At 49.8% G+C, this 18992-nt stretch overlaps 1 protein-coding gene across 1 annotated transcript; it reads right to left on the bottom strand.

The window, feature by feature from the left end:
- Window positions 1–69: 69 nt before the first annotated feature.
- GCHFR (GTP cyclohydrolase I feedback regulator) lies at window positions 70–6144 on the bottom strand. The gene is made up of 3 exons (XM_053595905.1): window positions 5563–6144; window positions 2056–2150; window positions 70–566 (listed from the first exon to the last, which is right to left on the bottom strand). The coding sequence occupies exons 1-3, from the start codon at window positions 5596–5598 to the stop codon at window positions 443–445; spliced, it is 255 nt and encodes an 84-aa protein (XP_053451880.1). The 5' UTR covers window positions 5599–6144; the 3' UTR covers window positions 70–442.
- Window positions 6145–18992: the final 12848 nt, after the last annotated feature.

Here is an 18992-nt window from a genome sequence, read left to right as displayed (position 1 = left end):
AGTGGGCAGACCCCCAGGGAAAGGCCTTGTGCCGTGAGAGTCAGGGCACAAGCAAAGCAGAGGAATAACCACTCATCACAGCTCTTTATTGGCTTGGACAAGCTACACAGGACCCACCCGCCGAGTCCTGGCATCATCCTCTACTGGAGTGCCAGTACAGCAGGGCAGCCTGCCCACAGAACACGGTCTGCCATCGGCCCTCAGGTCAGGCCTGAAGCAGGAGGGCAGCTGGGAGCACTGGGGCAAGGGGCGCTCCCCTCCCCCAGTGGCCAAGGCAGAGTTGCCAAGGCCATTCTCTACCTGTTGGGGATGGACCAAGTGCAAGGACAATCTGGGAAGATGGGGGCAAGGCAATCAGTAAGGTGAGGGCTTGAGGAAAAGACCCATGGCAGCCCCTCCAGAGAGGAGCACCCCTTGTGCAGGGGTCACTCCAGAGAGAAGGTCACTCCTTGTGCAGGCACCACACCAGTGTCTGGCCCACCCCTGTCATGCTCAACACACGGAAGCCCCTGCGTTCCAGCTTGTCCAGGACTATGCGAGGAGGGTCATTGACGTAGTACTCACAGCTGCAAAAGAGACCAGGGTGGGCGGTGTGAGGAGGGGGCACACAGAGCAAGCTCCCCACACAAAGCTAGTGTCTGCTAAAAGCTGGGCTTCGGCAGGAACGCTCATCGTGGTGACTGACATTTGCTCAGTGCCAGGCTAAGGTACATTCCCTGCCCCTCCCAGTTCCCATGAGTTTATTCTTTCCAACAACTTAGGGTGGGTATTGTTATTGTTCTCATTTATGCATAAAGAAAACGGAGAGGGTGGCTGGGTGTGGTGGCTCACGCCTGTAATCCTAGCACTCTAGGAGGCCAAGGTGCGTGGATTGCTTGAGCTCACAAGTTCGACACCAGCCTGAGCAAGAGGGAAACCCTGTCTCTAAAAATAGTCAGGCATCGTGGGGCACCTGTAATCACAGCTATGTGGGAGGCTGAGGCAAGAGAATCGCTTGAGTCCAAGAGTTTGAAGTTGCTGTGAGCTGTGACATCATAGCTCTCTACTGAGGATGACAAAGTGAGACTCTGTCGCAAAAAAAAAGAAAAACTGAGAGGGGTTAAGTAGCTTTCCCAGTGTCATACAGAGACCCCCATATTGGTCTGACAACAGCCACACCTGCCTGGAGCATTCTGCTGTCCACAAGAGTGCTCCCTGGACTTGCTCCTCACCTGGGCCTGTGGGCCTCTTGCCCTGGCTATCCTGCAGTCCTGGAGCAAAATGATTAACCCCTAATAGCTCCTAGTTCTGTGTGCCGTCCCCCAACACTGAGATGCTTGGTTTCCCTTCTTTCAGGTTTAATTGATGCTGAAGGACCATTAAGCAAAGGGCCCAAGTCCCAAACTGGGCATCCTGAGGCAAATGCCTCCTGGCAAAGGGAGGGGGTTGGCTGGCTTCTGCTCACCATCCTTTTCCCAAAGGACCAAAGGACTAGGATCAGCTAGCCTCCTCTTTCCCTTTGAACTAGACCTCACTCTGACATCTTTTCTCAGGGCTCCTGCCTATAGGTAGGAAGTGGTGAGGGAACAGAAAAGGAAGCAGTGGTCACAGTTTGGACTTGGAAATGGTGTGAAGTATGCCGAGGGAAGGGGCTAAATCCCTAGGCAGCAGCAGAGCTAGAAGTCAGAGCCCAACTTCTGTCCATTTCTAGGAGCAGAAAGTTTGTCACTCTGCCACCTCATCAAGGCAGAAACTTTCTCTGTGTGCCTGTCTTTGCTGATGAGCCTAGCTTAGAGATGAAGGCAGGACAAGGAATAGCCCACTATAGTATCCTAGGCCCAGGAGACAGATTTGGGGTTCTATTAAGGATGGGCAAGCTTTCCAGAGGAAAAGCTTTTGGAGCAAGCCTTGGGGGTTGCAGGGAGGCTGTAGATGGGACCAATCCTACAGGGAATTGAGCCCCAGGGTGCAGGCTCTGAGGCTGGGCACTGTCCTGATGTTTGGTGGTTGTATAAAGGGAATGGGTGAGTCTCTAGGGGCTGGCAGGGAGGAAGTATTGGGGATGCCCCTACTTACAAGTTGTTTCCCAGGACACTTCTTTTGGAGGCCCCCAGATGCTGCATTAGCTCTGGATCCGAATGTTCATCGCCCACCATGGTGGGGCCCACCTCCTGTAAGGTAAGCCATAGTAGCTGCTTGGCTGGCTGCCAGTTAGAGGTGGCAGGCCTCACCTTTCCTTCCTTCCCTGCCTGTTGGCTCTAAGAGCTCCAGGTAAAAGCTGGAGGGGGTGGTAAGGATCCTGGGGAAGCCCATCAGTGATTAGGAGGAGAAATGTGGAGCCTCCCTGGCCCCCTAAAACTGAACTGGGGTTTGCCTGGCTATTGGCACCTTCATGCCAGACACCACCACCCATGTGTATGTGTACCAATCAGAGAATAAGAGAAATGAAATGTGTCCATGTGCAAACTTGTACACAAATGTTCACAGTAGTATTATTTATGTAGGTTTTTTTTTTTTTTTTTTTTTTTGTAGAGACAGAGTCTCACTTTATGGCCCTTGGTAGAGTGCCGTGGCCTCACACAGCTCACAGCAACCTCCAACTCCTGGGCTTAAGCGATTCTCTTACCTCAGCCTCCCGAGTAGCTGGGACTACAGGCGCCTGCCACAATGCCCGGCTATTTTTGGGTTGCAGTTTGGCCGGGGCCGGGTTTGAACCCGCCACCCTCGGTATATGGGGCCAGCGCCCTACCGACTGAGCCACAGGCGCCGCCCCACAGTAGTATTATTTAAAATAGCTAAAAAACGCCAAGTGCAGTGGCTCATGCCTGTAATCCTAGCACTGGGAGGCCGAGGAAGGTGGATTGTTTGAGCTCACAGGTTCGAGACTGCCCTGAGCCAGAGGGAGACCCAGCCTTTAAAATAGCCACCTGAGCTAGGCGCTCATAGCACAGTGGTTACGGCACCAGCCACATACACTGAAGTTGGCAGGTTCGAACCCAGCCCGGGCCAGCTAAAACAATGACCTGTGACAATGACAATGACCTAAAACAATGACAACTGCAACAATAGCCAGGCGTTGTGGCAGGCACCTGTAGTCCCAGCTACTTGAAGTCTAAGGCAAGAGAATTGCTTAAAGCCCAAGAGTTGGAGGTTGCTGTGAGCTGTGGCACTCTACCAAGGGTGCCATAATGAGACTCTGTCTCAAAAAAAAAAAAAAATTGTTTTTTTAATCAAAAAATAGCCAGCTGTTACATGAAAGCTATAACCCAGTTACAACCTAAGAATAGGGGGAAGGGGGAAAGGGGGGGGTGGGTAGAGGGAAGGGGATTGGTGGGATTACACCAGTGGTGCATCTTACAAGGGTATATGTGAAACTTGGTAAACGGTCTGTGAAGCTAGTGAATGATGCCCCATGATCATATCAATGTACACAGCTATGATTTAATAATAAAAAAAAAGTGAAAAAAAAAAATAGCCAGCTGTTGTGGTGGGTGCATGTAGTCCAAGCTACTCTGGAGGCTGACGCAAGAGAATCACTTGAGACCAAGAGTTTGAAGTTACTGTGAGCTATGCCATGGCACTTTACCGAGGGCAACAAAGTGAGACTCTCAAAAAAAAAATATATATATATATATAGGCAACGCCTGTGGCTCAAAGGAGTAGGGCACCAGCCCCATATGCCAGAGGTGGAGGGTTCAAACCCAGCCCCGGCCAAAAACAACAACAACAAAAAAACAAATATATATGTATATAATACATAATATAAATAACAGCCAAAAGGTGGGACTAACCCAAATGTTTGTCAACTGATTAATAACAGATAAATAAAATGTCCTATAGCCACATAGTAGAATTTCATATTGGTAATAAAAAGGAATGTAGTACTAAGACATGCTATACTGTGGATGAAACTTGAAAATATTACATAAGTGAAAGAAGCCAGACACAGGAGAGCACACATTCTCACAGATGGTAAGATTAGTGGTTACCCAAGGCTGAGGGAATTGGGAGAAATGAGGATTGACTGCTAGTGGGTACAGCGTTTCTTTTGCCGGTATTGGAAATGGTCCAGAATTGAATCATGATGGTTGCACAACCCTGAATACACTTTTAGGGGAAAAGACTTGTACATTGTGAATGGTGAATTCTGTGGTATGTATATTACATAACAATAAAGCTATATTTTTTGAAAAATGAATCAACCTGGGGAGGACATTTCCAAGTGTGGATTCCTAAGCCTCGGACATAGAGTTTCAGGATATCTGAAAAGGGGCCCAGGAATCAGCATTTTAACAACTGCACAGGTGACACTGTGGAGACCTCTCCTGCCTCATGGTGAACCAGGGAGGGAAGCATCTTGCTACCCAGCTGGGGACACAGTCATCATTCTGAAGTTAAAAGGGGACTTCAGGGCAACAACAGCCTTCTTTTTACAGATGAGAAAATCTCCCAGAGGACTCTGGGATGGTACTCTAACCCCAAGGCCCCATGTCTTCTTCCTGGTCTTCTTTTCTTTAAATTTTTTTTTTTTTTGGCAGTTTTTGGCCAGTGGCTGGGTTTGAACCCACCACCTCTGGTATATGGCGCTCGCGCCCTACTCCTTTGAGCCACAGGCGCCTCCCAAGGTCGTCTTTTTTTTTTCTGTAGAGACAGAGTTTCACTTTATGGCCCTTGGTAGAGTGCCGTGGCCTCACACAGCTCACAGCAACCTCCAACTCCTGGGCTTAAGCGATTCACTTGCCTCAGCCTCCCGAGCAGCTGGGACTACAGGCGCCCGCCACAACACCCGGCTATTTTTTTTTTTTATTGTTGCAGTTCGGCCAGGGCCGGGTTTGAACCCGCCACGCTCGGTATATGGGGCCGGCTCCCTACCGACTTAGCCACAGGTGCCGCCCAGGTCGTCTTTTCTTAAACCTTCCTGGAGGGGCGCCAGCCCCATATACCGAGGGTGGCGGGTTCAGACCCGGCCCCAGCCAAACTGCAACAAAAAAATAGCCTGGACGTTGTGGTGGGCGCCTGTAGTCCCAGCTACTCGGGAGGCTGAGGCAAGAGAATCGCCTAAGCCCCAAGAGCTGGAGGTTGCTGTGAGCTGGGACGCCACAGTACTTTACGGAGGGCGACAAAGACTCTGTCTCTAAAAAAGAAAAGCTTTCAGAAGTGCCAAGTTGCAGTGGATGGGCCAGGAACTTGGCACAGATGTTTAGTGCGTTGGGACTAAACAGCTTCTCTCACGTTATTCCACCTTTTTCCTGCGGAGCGGCTCTGTGCAGGGCACTAGGTACTACACGTGTGAGATCAGGGCTTCCTGGTTCCCTCCTGCACACTGGTAGCCAGAAGCTCTGGGAGGTCGCCTAGTCCCTGGGACGCGCGCTTCTGGCCCTCTTCCCGGCCAAAGCTCCCTGAGTCCCGAGGGTCGTGCGGCGCCCGCTTCCCCAGCTCCTTCTCCGGGGCTGAGGGGGCGTGTCCGGGCGGGTTCCGGATGCAGCCGCCGGTGGGCGCTGCTGGTTAGGGAGGTGCAAAGGCGCGGTCTTAGCCCTCCTCGGGCCCGGACCGGGTCCCAAGTCGCCAGTGGCGAGTACTCACCATTCGGATCTGGGTGCTGATGAGCAGGTAGGGCATGATGCGCGTGTCCCGGTCAGGCTCCCACTCTGCGGCTCTTGGCTCCGAGCCAACACTAGCCCCTCTTGCTTCTGGACCCGCCGCCCGGAGTCCCGTTAGTTCAGCTCTCACCACGGGCGGCGCCAATCCCGCGGCTCCTGGCCCGTGACCGCAGTGGACCGCCAATCAGTAGCTGAGGCTGTGACGCGCCGGGCATTCGGCGGATCGGAGCCCGCCCCTGCCCTCCTGGCCGTAGACTTGGACCCTGGACTGACACGCGGCTTCCGTCTGGTAGTCCAGCCGCGGGAGGAGGTGTGGGGGGAGAGGCGCGCGCCCGCGGCGGGGAGGTGAAGGTGACCCGCCGGACTCGACTGACTGTGGAGGCCGTGGCGCTAGCCTGCCTGTTGACCCCGCTCCCTCTTCCTGCAACATTTCCCCATCGGGTTCCAAAGTCCTGCTCGTCCCGCCGGATTCCTGTGGGGTAGAGCTGAGAGCAAACGGCGATCTTGTCGAGGCCTCCCTAAGCTCCAGCACACCCCAACCAGGGATGCCTCTACAGCTTTGGTGGGCCCCAACTTCCCCACACCAAGACATTCTCCAGACATTCCTTAAGCGCTCGGGAGACCAGGCAGGAGCCGGGGGTAGCCCTGGGTACTATGCCGAAATACCTGAGCGCTGCGCATTCCCGCACCCGGACCCTAATCCCGAGTACTGAAGGGGATCAGTGCACCTCCGTGGCCCTGCGGGTAAACCAAGAAAGTGCGCGCTTGCCTGGGTGCCAAGTCTACCCTTCGGAGGAGATTCTTGTGCAGCTGGAGAAACGTGGCGCACGCGTGGGAGGTCACAAGGCAACACCTGTGGCAAATGAAACAACTTTCCCGGCATCAGCCACCACCGAGGAGCTCACAACCTTGCGTCCACGCCCTCATCGTGTGTTCAAAAATCTGACAGTTCACTCTTTTTATCTGCCTTGTAACTGGTTCTCTACAAAAAGCAAAGCGAAACTAAAATAGTCTGTAGCCTTTGTTAGGGCATGAGCTGGTGCACGCCGGCTTGAGAAAGCTTTCTCCAGGCAAAGATTAGGATTTTTTTTTTCTTTTGTCCCCCTCGGTGTAGTGCGATGGTGTAGTAGCTCACAGCAACCTCAAACTCTTGGCCTCAAGCGATTCTCTTGCCTCAGCTTCCCAAGTAGCTGGGATTACAGACGCCCACCACAACGCCTGGTTAGTTTTTTAGAAACCACGTCTCCCTCTGGCTCAGGCCCGTCTCCGATTCTGTGAGCTCAGGCGAGACCGACCTCGGCCTCCCAGAGTGCTAGGATTACAGGCGTGAGAAACCGCGCCCTGCTAGGGATATCAAAGCATAAAATTTATTTTCTCTTTTTAGAAGAAGACAGAGAGAGAGAAGAAAATAGAGTGGGGAAAGAGAAGAGAGCAGGGAGAAGGTGGTGTGGCATTCCAAGGAAAGAAAAGGGTAAGGCAGCCCTGAGCCCAAGTGGCTACGTCGTGGCAAAGGGAGTTGTAAATTGGCAGGGTACCCTTGAGAAACTGCTTCATGCCCTCATTTCTTTCTTCTTAGGGTCAAGTAGATAAGAAAAATAAGCTGGGGGCGGCGCCTGTGGCTCAGTGAGTAGGGCGCCGCCCCATATGCCGAGGGTGGCGGGTTCAAACCCGGCCCCGGCCAAACTGCAACCAAAAAATAGCCGGGCGTTGTGGCGGGCGCCTGTAGTCCCAGCTACTCGGGAGGCTGAGGCAAGAGAATCGCGTAAGCCCAAGAGTTAGAGGTTGCTGTGAGCCGTGTGATGCCACAGCACTCTACCGAGGGCGGTACAGTGAGACTCTGTCTCTACCAAAAAAAAAAAAAGAAAGAAAGAAAGAAAAATAAGCTGGGACAAACGTCAAAGTCCAAGAGCTGGCTTCTCTGCCTTTTGTGGGAGATGGGATTAACACAGGCCACATAACCCTGTCCTCCAGATAGGGCTGAAGCCTGAAGCTCTTTCCCTGCTGTTTACTCAAGAACTCTGCAAAAACAGATTCTTTTTTTTTTCGTAGTTTTTTTTTTTTTTTTGGCCGGGGCTGGGTTTGAACCCACCATATGGGACCGGAGCCCTACTCCTTGAACCACAGGCGCCGCCCAGATTCTTTTTTTTTTTTCTAGTTGAATTACAGCTTATTTTCTTTTTAAGAAAAGCAAAACATTTTACATGATTTCCCTCAGCTTTTGTAGTTTAACTGTACTTTTGAGCACCTTTGAATCTGTTCAGTGACAGGAAAGAATATCTTGGCATCTGTTTTTTCCTTTGTTGCTTGGTACATTTCCAAAGGTGAGTTCACCAGGCAGATTCTTTTTTTTTTTGTAGAGACAGAGTCTCACTGTACTGCCCTCGGGTAGAGTGCCGTGGCGTCACAGGGCTCATAGCAACCTCTAACTCTTGGGCTTTTGCTATTCTCTTGCCTCAGCCTCCCAAGCAGCTGGGACTACAGGCGCCCCCCACAACGCCCGGCTATTTTTTTTGCTGCAGTTTGGCCGGGGCTGGGTTTGAACCCGCCACCCTCGGTATATGGGGCCAGCGCCCTACTCACTGAGCCACAGGCGCCGCCCACCAGGCAGATTCTTTTTTTTTTGTAGAGACAGAGTCTCACTTTATGGCCCTCGGTAGAGTGCCGTGGCCTCACACAGCTCACAGCAACCTCCAACTCCTGGGCTTAAGCGATTCTCTTGCCTCAGCTTCCCGAGTAGCTGGGACTACAGGCGCCCGCCACAACGCCCGGCTATTTTTTGGTTGCAGTTTGGCTGGGGCCGGGTTTGAACCCGCCACCCTCGGTATATGGGGCCGGCGCCCTACCGACTGAGCCACAGGCGCCGCCCCTACCAGGCAGATTCTTAATCCTAAATCTAGGCAGCTGAGAGGAGACAGTGTGTGATGGTCCTGCAGACCTCTCATCCTCGCTGTTACACCTGTCTCCAAAGGACCAGTCCACATACTGGGGTCACTTTGATATCCTTTTTTTTGAGACAGAGTCTCGCTTTGTCACCCTTGGTAGAGTGCCGTGGCATCACAGCTCACAGAAACCTCCAACTCTTGGGCTTAAATGATTCTCTTGCTTCAGCCTCCCAAATAGCTGGGACTACAGACGCCTGCCACAATGCCCAGCTATTTTTTATTTTTATTTATTTTTATTTTATTTTTTGCAGTTTTTGGCCAGGGCTGGGTTTGAACCTGCCATCTCCAGTATATGGGGCTGGCACCCTACTCTTTTGAGCCACAGGTGCTGTCCATGCCCGGCTATTTTTCTGTCGTAGTTGTCATTGTTGTTTGGCAGGCCTGAGCTGGATTCGAACCCACCAGCCCTGGTCTATGTGGCTGATGCCCTGGCAGCTGAGCTATAGGTGCTGACCCTCTTTTTCTTTTTTGAGACAGAGTCTCATTATTTTTTTTTTTTTTCCAGACAGTCTTACTGTGTTCCCCTCAGTAGAGTGCTGTGGCATCACAGTCACAGCAACCTCAAACTTGGGCTTAAGCGATTCTCTTGCCTTAGCCTTCCAAGTAGCTGGGACTACAGGTGCCACAACGCCCCGCTATTTTTTGGTTGCAGTTATCATTGTTGTTTGTCTGGCCTGGGCCAGGTTCGAACCAGCCAGCCTCAGCCAGTGCTGTAACCACTGTGTACAGATGCAGAGCCAGAGTCTAATTATGTCACCATCGGTGGAGTGCTATGCTGTCACAGCTCACAGCAACCTCAAACTCTTGGGCTCAAGCAATTCTCTTGCCTCAGCCTCCCAAATAGCTGGGACTACGGAGCCCGCCATAATGCCCTGCCATTTTTTTGTTGTGCAGTTGTCATTGTTGTTTAAAAGGCCTGGGTCAGGTTCGGTGTATATGGCTGTCCCCCTAATCCCTAGGCTATGCGTGCCAAGCCTGTTCTTCCATTTCTAAAATCACAGTTTTATACGTGAAAGTTCAAAGTAAAAACCATATTAATCTTCATCTTAAACAATAATAATCAACATAACCCATAACCAGAAATAACATTCCAATTCAGAAGTTAATCTCCTAAATCAATCCACTTAAACTACTCAAAATAGGCTTCTTTAGGGTGGGAACTAAATTTATAAAACAGTAAGAATGGGAGACAGAAGGTAAAGGTCACTTAGGACATAAAGCCACCAGACCAGCTGTGTTATGTTGGCCCTAGCCTGACTGACTCCATCTTATTTTCACCACATGCACTCTTAATCTCTCTCATAATCTTTTACTGGGCCTGTCCTAAAAAAAAGATTCATGAAAACAATTTCGAAAGAGAAAGATTTACACCTCTTCCTGTTTGTCAGCCCATTTCAGAAGTAGTGCAAAATAAGGGCCGGGCGTGGTGGCTAACACCTGTAATCTCTGCACTCTGGGAGGCTGAAGTGTTTGATCACTTGAACTCACGAGTTTGAGGCCAGCCTGAACAAGAGCGAGGCCTGCCTCTAAAAAATAGCCAGGCCATTGTGGCAGGCGCCTATAATCCCAGCTTCTAGGGAGGCAAGAGGATAGCTTGAGCCCAAGAGTTTGAGGTTTCTGTGAGCTGTGACATCACAGCACTCTACTGAGGGTGACATAGTGAGACTCTGTCCCCTCCCCCCCCCAAAAAAGTAGTGCAAAATAGAACTCCCTCACGGTAGAGTGTCTGTTAGTGAAATAATTTATTTATAGGATTGATCTTTTACTATTAACACAAAACTATAGGATTAGGCATTTACCTGACTTTTTAAATTTCATGTAATATGAGGGTACAAATATTCAGGTTACACTGTTTTCAATTCTAAGATAAAGTTCAAATTGTACGTAAGCCCTTCACACAGGGGGCCAAACACCCTCACACTGTGCACATTAGGTGAGAACCCCCCAATTGTCTTATCTCCTCCCTCCTCTCCTCTTTACCTGTTTTTTTTTTTTGTAGAGACAGAGTCTCACTGTACCGCCCTCGGGTAGAGTGCCATAACGTCACACAGCTCACAGCAACCTCTTACTCTTGGGCTTCCGCGATTCTCCTTCCTCAGCCTCCAGACTGAGGGACTGGGACTACAGGCGCGCGCCACAACGCCCGGCTATTTTTTTGTTGTAGTTTGGCCGGGGCTAGGTTTGAACCCACCACCCTCAGCATATGGGGCCTGCGCCCTACTCACTGAGCCACAGGTGCCGCCCTACCTGTTATTTTTTAATTAATTAATTAATTAATTTTTTTGAGACAGAGTCTCACTATGTCACCCTGGTAGAATAGTATGGCATCACAGCTCGAAGCAACCTCCATCTCTTGGGCTTAAACAATTCTCTTGCCTCAGACTCCCGAGTAGACTACAGGCACCGGCCCCAACACCTGGCTATTTCTTTCTTTTTTTTTGGTTGCAATTTAGCCAAGGCCGTGTTCGAATCCGCCACCCTCGGTATATGGGGCCGGCGCCCTACTTATTGAGCCACAGGCGCCACCCTCATCTGGCTATTTTTTGTTGTAATTGTCATTGTTTAGCTGGCCCGGGTGGGGTTGGAACCTGCCAGCACCAGTGTATATCACCAGTGCCCTAACCACTGAACTACAGGCACTGAGCCGTTACCTGTTATTTTTGCAAGGCTGCTCCTTTCAACCTTTCCTTCCCAGCCTTGGGAAAATCTTCATTTCTTTCAGGGGGCATTTATATAGGGCGTGCTGGGTGCCTCTAACACTTTGACAAATATGGACAGAGCTATCAAAGTAGGAAGTTGTGATTTTAAAGGATTTCATTTTTTTTTTTTTTTGTAGAAACAGAGTCTCACTTTATGGCCCTCTGTAGAGTGCCGTGGCCTCACACAGCTCACAGCAACCTCCAGCTCCTGGGCTTAAGCAATTCTCTTGCCTCAGCCTCCCGAGTAGCTGGGACTACAGGCGCCCACCACAATGCCTGGCTATTTTTTGGTTGCAGTTTGGCCGGGGCTGGGTTTGAACCCGCCACCCTCGGTATATGGGGCCGGCGCCTTACGGACTGAGCCACAGGCGCTGCACATGTTTTTGTTTTTTTTTTTTTGAGACAGAGCCTCAAGCTGTCACCCTGGGTAGAGTGCTGTGGCATCACAACTCACAGCAACCTCCAACTCCTGGGCTCAAGCAATTCTCTTGCCTCTGCCTCCCAAGTAGCTGGGACTATAGGCACCCACTGCAATGCCTGGCTATTTTTTTTTAGTTTTTTGGTTTCAGCCCTCATTGTTGTTTGGCGGGCCGAGGCTGGATTCGAACTCGCCAGCTCAGGTGTATGTGGCTGGCGCTTTAGTCACTTCAGCCACAGGCGCCAAGCCAATTTTAAAGGATCTTAACTGATGTAATTTATTATTCTATGGTTCCCATCACTATCCTCTACCCAGTGGTTTAGAATTTAGCTATAGATGGGTGGCGCCTGTGCCCCAGTGAGTAGGGCTCCAGCCCCACATACCAAGGGTGTTTGTTGGGTTCAAACCCAGCCCAGCCAAACTGCAACAACAACAACAACAACAAAAATAGCCAGGTGTTGTGGCAGGCACTTGTAGTCCCAGCTACTTGGGAGGCTGAGGCAAGAGAATCGCCTAACCCAAGAATTGAGGTTGCTGTGAGCTGTGACACCATGACACTCTATAGAGGGCGACATAGTGAGACTCTGTCTCAAAAAAAAATACAGTAAAATAAAAATAGAAAAATTAGCTGAGTATAGTGAGGCACACCTATACTCCCCAACTACTTGGGAGGCTAAGGCAGAAGGATTGCTCAAGCCCAAGAGTTTGAGGTTATTGTGAGCTATGCCAGGGCACTCTACCCAGGGCAACAGAGGAAGACTCTGTCTCCCCCCCAAAAAAAGAGAGAGAGAGAGAGAGGGAGAAGGGATAGAGAAAGGGACTTCAAGGTAGATGGGAGGAAAGCCTGGTCTGCTGAACAAGAAAATCTGGAGAGCCCACAGGAATATTCAACAGTTAGATCACCACTCAGAAACTCTTCCCAAAAAAGGGAAAAGAATGTGGATATGAGGAAACCTAGATAATCAATGACTAATATAATAGGCTGGCTGGGCATCTGTGGCTCAAATGGCTAAGGCACCAACCATGTACACCTGAACTGGTGGGTTGGAATCCAGCCTGGGCCCATCAAACAACAATAACAGCTACGGGCGGTGCCTGTGGCTCGGTGAGTAGGGCGCCGGCCCCATATGCCGAGGGTGGCGGGTTCAAACCCAGCCCCGGCCAAACTGCAACAACAAAAAAATAGCCGGGTGTTGTGGCGGGCGCCTGTAGTCCCAGCTGCTCGGAGGCTGAGGCAAGAGAATCGCTTAAGCCCAAGAGCTGGAGGTTGCTGTGAGCCGTGTGACGCCCTGGCACTCTACCGAGGGCAGTAAAGTGAGACTCTGTCTCTACAAAAAAAAAAATGACAGCTGCAACCAAAAAATAGCCGGACGCTGTGGTAGATGCCTGTAGTCCCAGCTACTTGGGAGGTGGAGGCAGGAGAACCACTTGAGCCCAGAGGTTGGAGGTTGCTGTGAGCTGTGATGTCACAGCGCACTACCCAGGGCGACAACTTGAGGCTCTGTCTCAAAAAAAAAAAAATACAATAGGTTGGGTGTGGTGGCTAACGCCTATAATCCTAGCACTCTGGGAAGCTAAGGCAGGTGGATTGCCTGAGCTCACAGGTTCGAGACCAGCTTGAGCCAGAGGGAGACTAGTCTCTAAAACAATAGCCAGGTGTTGTGGTGGGTGCTTGTAATCCCAGGTACTTGGGAGGCTGAGGCAAGAGAATCGTTTAATCCCAAGAGTATGAGGTTGCTGGGAGCTATGATACCACAGCACTCTACTGAGGGCAATAATGTGAGACTCTGTCTCAAAAGAAAAGTACAATAATGACAATGACAGAGTTACACACAATTTCAACTGGAGAGAAAGAGGACTTTCATAACTACACTGGTGTCTTTGTGTCTCAGTCTTTTCTCTCCTCTGACTCCTAAGAGGGACTCACTTCCAACTTTCTTTGTTAGTTCTTGAAGCTTTCTCTGCATTCATTTTTTTTGTAGAGACAGAGTCTCACTGTACCGCCCTCGCGTAGAGTGCCGTGGTGTCACACGGCTCACAGCAACCTCCAACTCCTAGGCTTAAGCGATTCTCTTGCCTCAGCCTCCCGAGCAGCTGGGACTACAGGCGCCCGCCACAACACCCGGCTATTTTTTGTTGTTGTTGCAGTTTGGCCGGGGCTGGGTTTGAACCCGCCACCCTCGGCATATGGCGCCGGCGCCCTTACTCACTGAGCCACAGGCGCCGCCCTCTGCGTTCATTTTTTTGAGACAGAGCCTCAAGCTGTTGCCCTGGGTAGAGTGCTGTGGCATCACAGCTCACAGCAACCTCAAACTCCTGGGCTCAAGCGATTCTCCAGCCTCTGCCTCCCAAGTAGCTGGGACTACAGGCGCCCGCCACAACGCCCGGCTGTTTTTTGGTTGCAACTGTTATTGTTTGGTGGGCCTGGGCTGGATTCGAACCTGCCAGCTCAGGTGTATGTGGTTGGCACCTTAGCCACCTGAGCCACAGGCTCCGAGCCTTTCTCCTTGCTTTTAACTAGAATTTCTCCTTGTCATACTAAAGATTGTGCAAGTGATTTTTGCTTTCTTTCTATTTTGTGCTGCCTTGCTGCTGCAGTTTTACTTTCGGTTTCTACCCACTTTTGCTTTCAATTCCTGCCCTATTTTGGTTGAACTTTGTAGTTCTGCTGAGTAATCCAACCAGGTCAACTACAGTTGGGAAACTGGGACTCCCAATCTCCAACATTTATGGCTTAGAAGGAGAGAGGGAGGAAGAGAGCGGAGAGCAGGGAGATGGCGTGCCATCCCAAAGAAAGAAAGGAAGGATGCTCAGGCAGGTTGAGTGGATAGGTGAATTTAAGGGAGACAAAAAAGCAACTGTAGTCAAATTCACAAGGTATTGTGAAAGTTGGCCAACTGCTTTTCCTCTGGCAAGGTTGAAGATATATCCCATTGTTCATCCTGATCACTCAGGAACTACGGAAGGCTTTAAGGAACAAATTCTAAAAAAGAAGCAGATGAGGCTGAGAGTGGTGGCTCACGTCTGTAATCCTAGCACTGTGGGAGGCTGAGGTGGGAGAATTGATTGCTTGAGCTCAGAAGTTTGAGACTTGTCTGGATGAGACCCTGACATATTAAAAAAAAATGAAAAACCCAGCTGGGCACCTCCCCGAGCACCTATAATCCCAGCAGCTTCTGGAGGCTGAGGCAGCAGGATGCCCACAACCTGAGTCTGAGGTTGCAGTGAGCTATGACAGCACGGCACTCTACCCAGGGCAAAAGCTTTAGAGTCTGTCTCAAAAAAAAAAAAAAGAAGAAGAGACTGTAAAGGGCGGTGCCTGTGGCTCAAAGGAGTAGGCCACCGGCCCCATATGCCAGAGGTGGCGGGTTCAAACCCAGCCCTGGCCAAAAACTGCAAAAAAACAAAATAATAAATAAATAAAAATTAAAAAAAAAAAAAAAGAAGAAGAGAATGTAAAGAGAAGAATTTCTAGGTGATGCCTGTAGCTCAGTGGGTAGGGCGCTAGCCGCATACATGGAGGCTGGCACTTTGAACCTGGCCTGGGCCTGCCTGACAACTACAAAAAAAAAAAAAAAATTGCCAGGCATTGTGGTAGGTGCCTGTGGTCCCAGCTACTTGGGAGGCTGGGGCAGGAGAATTGCTTTGGCCCAAGAGTTGGAGGTTGCTGTGAGCTGTGAGGCCATGGTACTCTACCCTGGGTGACAGCTTGAGACTCTGTCCCTCCCCTGCCCCCCACAAGAGAGAAGAATTTACATTTCCTTTGGGTCTGCTGGACTCCTCAATAGTTTGTGAAACACAAGCCCACAGGAGGGATGGGGGAGGGGCTGCCAGCAGGAGAAAGAAAGCAGGCAGGTAGATTTTAGTCTTTATTGAAAAACTATGGTTGCGCCTGTAGCTCAAGTGGCTAAGGCACCGGCCACATACACCAGAGCTGGAGGGTTTGAATCTGGCCTGGGTCTGCCAGACAATGACAATTACCACCGAAAAATAGCCGGGAGTTGTGGCAGGTGCCTGTAGTCCCAGCTACTTGGGAGGCTGAAGGAAGAGAATCGCTTATGCCTAGGAGTTTGAGGTTGCTGTGAGCTGTGACACCATAGCACTCTACCCAGGGCTATAGCTTGAGGCTCTGTCTAAAAAAAAAAAAAGAAAGAAAGAAAAGAAAAGAAAAGAAAAACTATGAGTTGGCTGGACACTTTGGCTCACCACTGTCCATCCTCGCACTCTGGGAGGCCGCGGCAGGTGGATTGCCTAAACTCAGGAGTTCAAGACTAGGCTGAGCAAGAGTGAGACCCTGTCTCTAACAATAGCCAGGTGTTGTGGGCCCCTGTAGTCCCAGCTACTAGGAGGGAGGCTGAGGCAAGGGGATCATTTGAACCCAAGAATTTGAGGTTGCTGTGAGCTATGATACCCTGTATGTCACCCTACTGAGGGTGACATAAAGACTGACAATCCTTACAAAAATGCCTAGGGCCTGTAAAGAATTCCAGCAAATCAGTGAGAAAAAGATAAACCAATAGAAAAAACATGGGCAACTGACTTGAATAGACACTTCACAAAACAGCAGATAGAAATGACACCATTAAACATAGCACTATGCTAAATAGCATGAACTACATTTCAAACCACAATAAGGCACAGATTAGGAAAAAATAAAATTAAACAAGTCTGTAACTATCAAGTGTTGGTGAAGATGTCTAACTATCCCACTACTGCTGGGCTTCCAAACTGACCTGATTGATACAATCAAATGTGCATAACCCATTCAGCCAAAACCCTCCTAAATATGCCTTAGGAAAACTTACCTGCATCAGGATACACATACAAGTATGTTCACATCACCAACGTATTGTGATTACTCACACCTGTAATCCTAGCACTCTGGGAGGCCAAGGCGGGTGGATTGCTTGAGCTCAGGAGTTCTGGACCAGCCTGAGGAAGAGCAAGACCCTGTCTCCACTAAAAATAGAAAAACTATCCTAGCACTCTGGGAGGCCAGGGCGGGTAGATTGCCTGAGCTCGCGTGTTCAAGACCAAGCTGACTAAACACCAGATCCCATCTCTAAAAAATAGCTGCGGCGGCGCCTGTGGCTCATCAGGCAGGGCGCCAGTCCCATATGCCGGAGGTGGTGGGTTCAAACCCAGCCCCGGCCAAAAAAAAAAAAAAAATAAAATAAAATAAAATAAAAAATAGCTGGGCGTTGCAGCGGGTGCCTATAGTTCCAGCTACTGGGGAGGCTGAGGCAAGAGAATTGCTTGAGCCCAAGAATTTGAGGATGCTGTGAGCTATGACGCCATGGCAATCTACTGAGGGCGACAAAGTGAGGCTCTGTCTCAAAAAAAAGAAAGAAAGAAAAACTAGCCTAGCATTGTGGTGGTTTCCTATAGTCCCTGTGTAGGGATCAGGGTAAAACTTGCCTTTATCCCTTGATTTGGTTCGCTGAAAGATCAACTCACAATTATGGCAGATTAATAAGAGAAAGGTTTATTTCCAAATACCATGCGTATGAGGGGAAATCACAAGAATGATTATCCAGGGTGGCGCCTGTGGCTCAAAGGAGTAGGGCACCGGCCCCATATGCTGGACGTGGTGGGTTCAAATCCAGCCTGGGCCAAAAACTGCAAACTCCTGGTTTTAAGCTATCCTCTTGCCTCAGGTGGGACCACAGAAGCCCACCACAATGCCTGGCACTCTACCTAGGGCGACAGCTTGAGGCTCTGTCTCAAAAAAAAAATTAATTAACAATTTAAAAAATACTACTTTTTAATTAATTAACTAGTTGTTTTTTTTTTTTTTTTTTTTTTTGTGGTTTTTTTTGGCCGGGGCTGGGTTTGAACCCGCCACCTCCGGCATATGGACCGGCGCCCTACTCACTGAGCCACAAGCGCCGCCCAACTAGTTGTTTTTTGAGATAGGGTTTCAAGTGATCCTCCTGCTTCAGCCTCCCAAGTAGCTGGGATTACAGGCATGAGCCATCATGCCTGGCCAAAAGGTACCTTTTTAAATGTCAAGAACTGAGTGGCACCTGTGGCTCAGTGGGTAAGGGTGCCGGCACCATATACAGAGGGTGGTGGGTTCGAACTAGGCCCTGGCCAAATCTGCAACAAAAAAACAGTGTTGTGGTGGGCACCTATAGTCCCAGCTACTCAGGAGGCTGAGGCAAAAGAATCACTTAAGTCCAGGAGCTGTGATGCCATGGCACTCTACCAAGGGCGATAAAGTAAGACTGTTGGCTCAGCACCTGTAGCTCAAGTGGCTAAGGCACCAGCTATATACACCAGAGATGGTGGGTTGGTATCCAGGCAGGGCCTGCCAAACAATAATGACAACTACAACCAAAAAATAGTCAGGCGTTGTTTGTGGCGGGCGCCCGTAGTCCCAGCTACTTGGGAGGCTGAGGCAAGAGAATCGCTTAAGCCCAGGAGTTGTAGGTTGCTGTGAGCTGTGATACCACAGCACTCTACCCAGGGTGACAGCTTGAGGCTCTGTCTCAAAAAAAATAAAGTGAGACTGTATCGCAAATAAATAAATAAATGTCAAGAACCAGGCCAGGTGCAGGGACTCATGCTTGGAATCTATCGCTTGAGCTCATGGGTTGGAGACCAGCCTGAGCAACAGCAAGACCCTGTCTCTAAAAACTAGCTACGCATCGTGGTGGGCTTCTGTGGTCCCACCTGAGGCAAGAGGATAGCTTAAAACCAGGAGTTTGAAGTTGCTGTGAGCTATGATGCTACAGCACTCTACTGAGGGTGACAAAGTGAGACACTGTCTCACAAAAAAAGAAATATATATATGTGTGTGTGTATATATATATTTATACATATAATAAAACAAAATAAAATAAAATGTCAATAACCTTAGATGTTATACACAAGGGGTAAAGCTACAGTCCCCAGGCATTTGACTTGTCACTTCTCTTGGAAGAGCCAGGCAGTCAAGGAAGATTTTCTGGGCAGAGGACAGGACAGGAATTGGGGGTCTACTCTGCTCAACTTTCTAAGGATGGGCTGTGGAAGGGGCGGGAAGGAGTAGGGAGGGTAGAGCATACGTATCTCAGGCTGCCAGCCTTTATTGCATTTGCAGAACTGGGCTGCAGATGCAGCGTAAGATAAAGAGCTCCATCCACAACCACCTACCACAATGCTGATTGCCCTGGCAGCCACATGATGGCCAGATAACATCTTTAATATCCATGGGGAAATGAATTCCCCCATTTAGTCCACCCATCTGGCTTAGCCTCTCACTATAATCAGTTCATCTAGCAGAGCCGCCTCCCCTGGTAGAGAGAAGAGAAATTGTTCTGCAAATGAGCTTTCCATCACATCTGAGAAAGCACTGTCAAAGTGGCAGGGG

This window comes from Nycticebus coucang, chromosome 6, assembly GCF_027406575.1.
Source record: "Nycticebus coucang isolate mNycCou1 chromosome 6, mNycCou1.pri, whole genome shotgun sequence".
In the NCBI taxonomy this organism is placed as follows: domain Eukaryota; kingdom Metazoa; phylum Chordata; class Mammalia; order Primates; family Lorisidae; genus Nycticebus; species Nycticebus coucang.
This window is presented reverse-complemented; position numbering and strand designations above follow the sequence as displayed.

Excerpts from the sequence above, each read along its gene's own strand:
- GCHFR (XM_053595905.1), bottom strand. The coding sequence starts at position 5,598 with ATGCCCTACCTGCTCATCAGCACCCAGATCCGAATG. Across the intron at positions 2,151-5,562 it reads TCAGCACCCAGATCCGAATG|GAGGTGGGCCCCACCATGGT; the intron begins GTGAGTACTCGC and ends CTTACCTTACAG. Across the intron at positions 567-2,055 it reads AGTGTCCTGGGAAACAACTT|CTGTGAGTACTACGTCAATG; the intron begins GTAAGTAGGGGC and ends TCTCTTTTGCAG.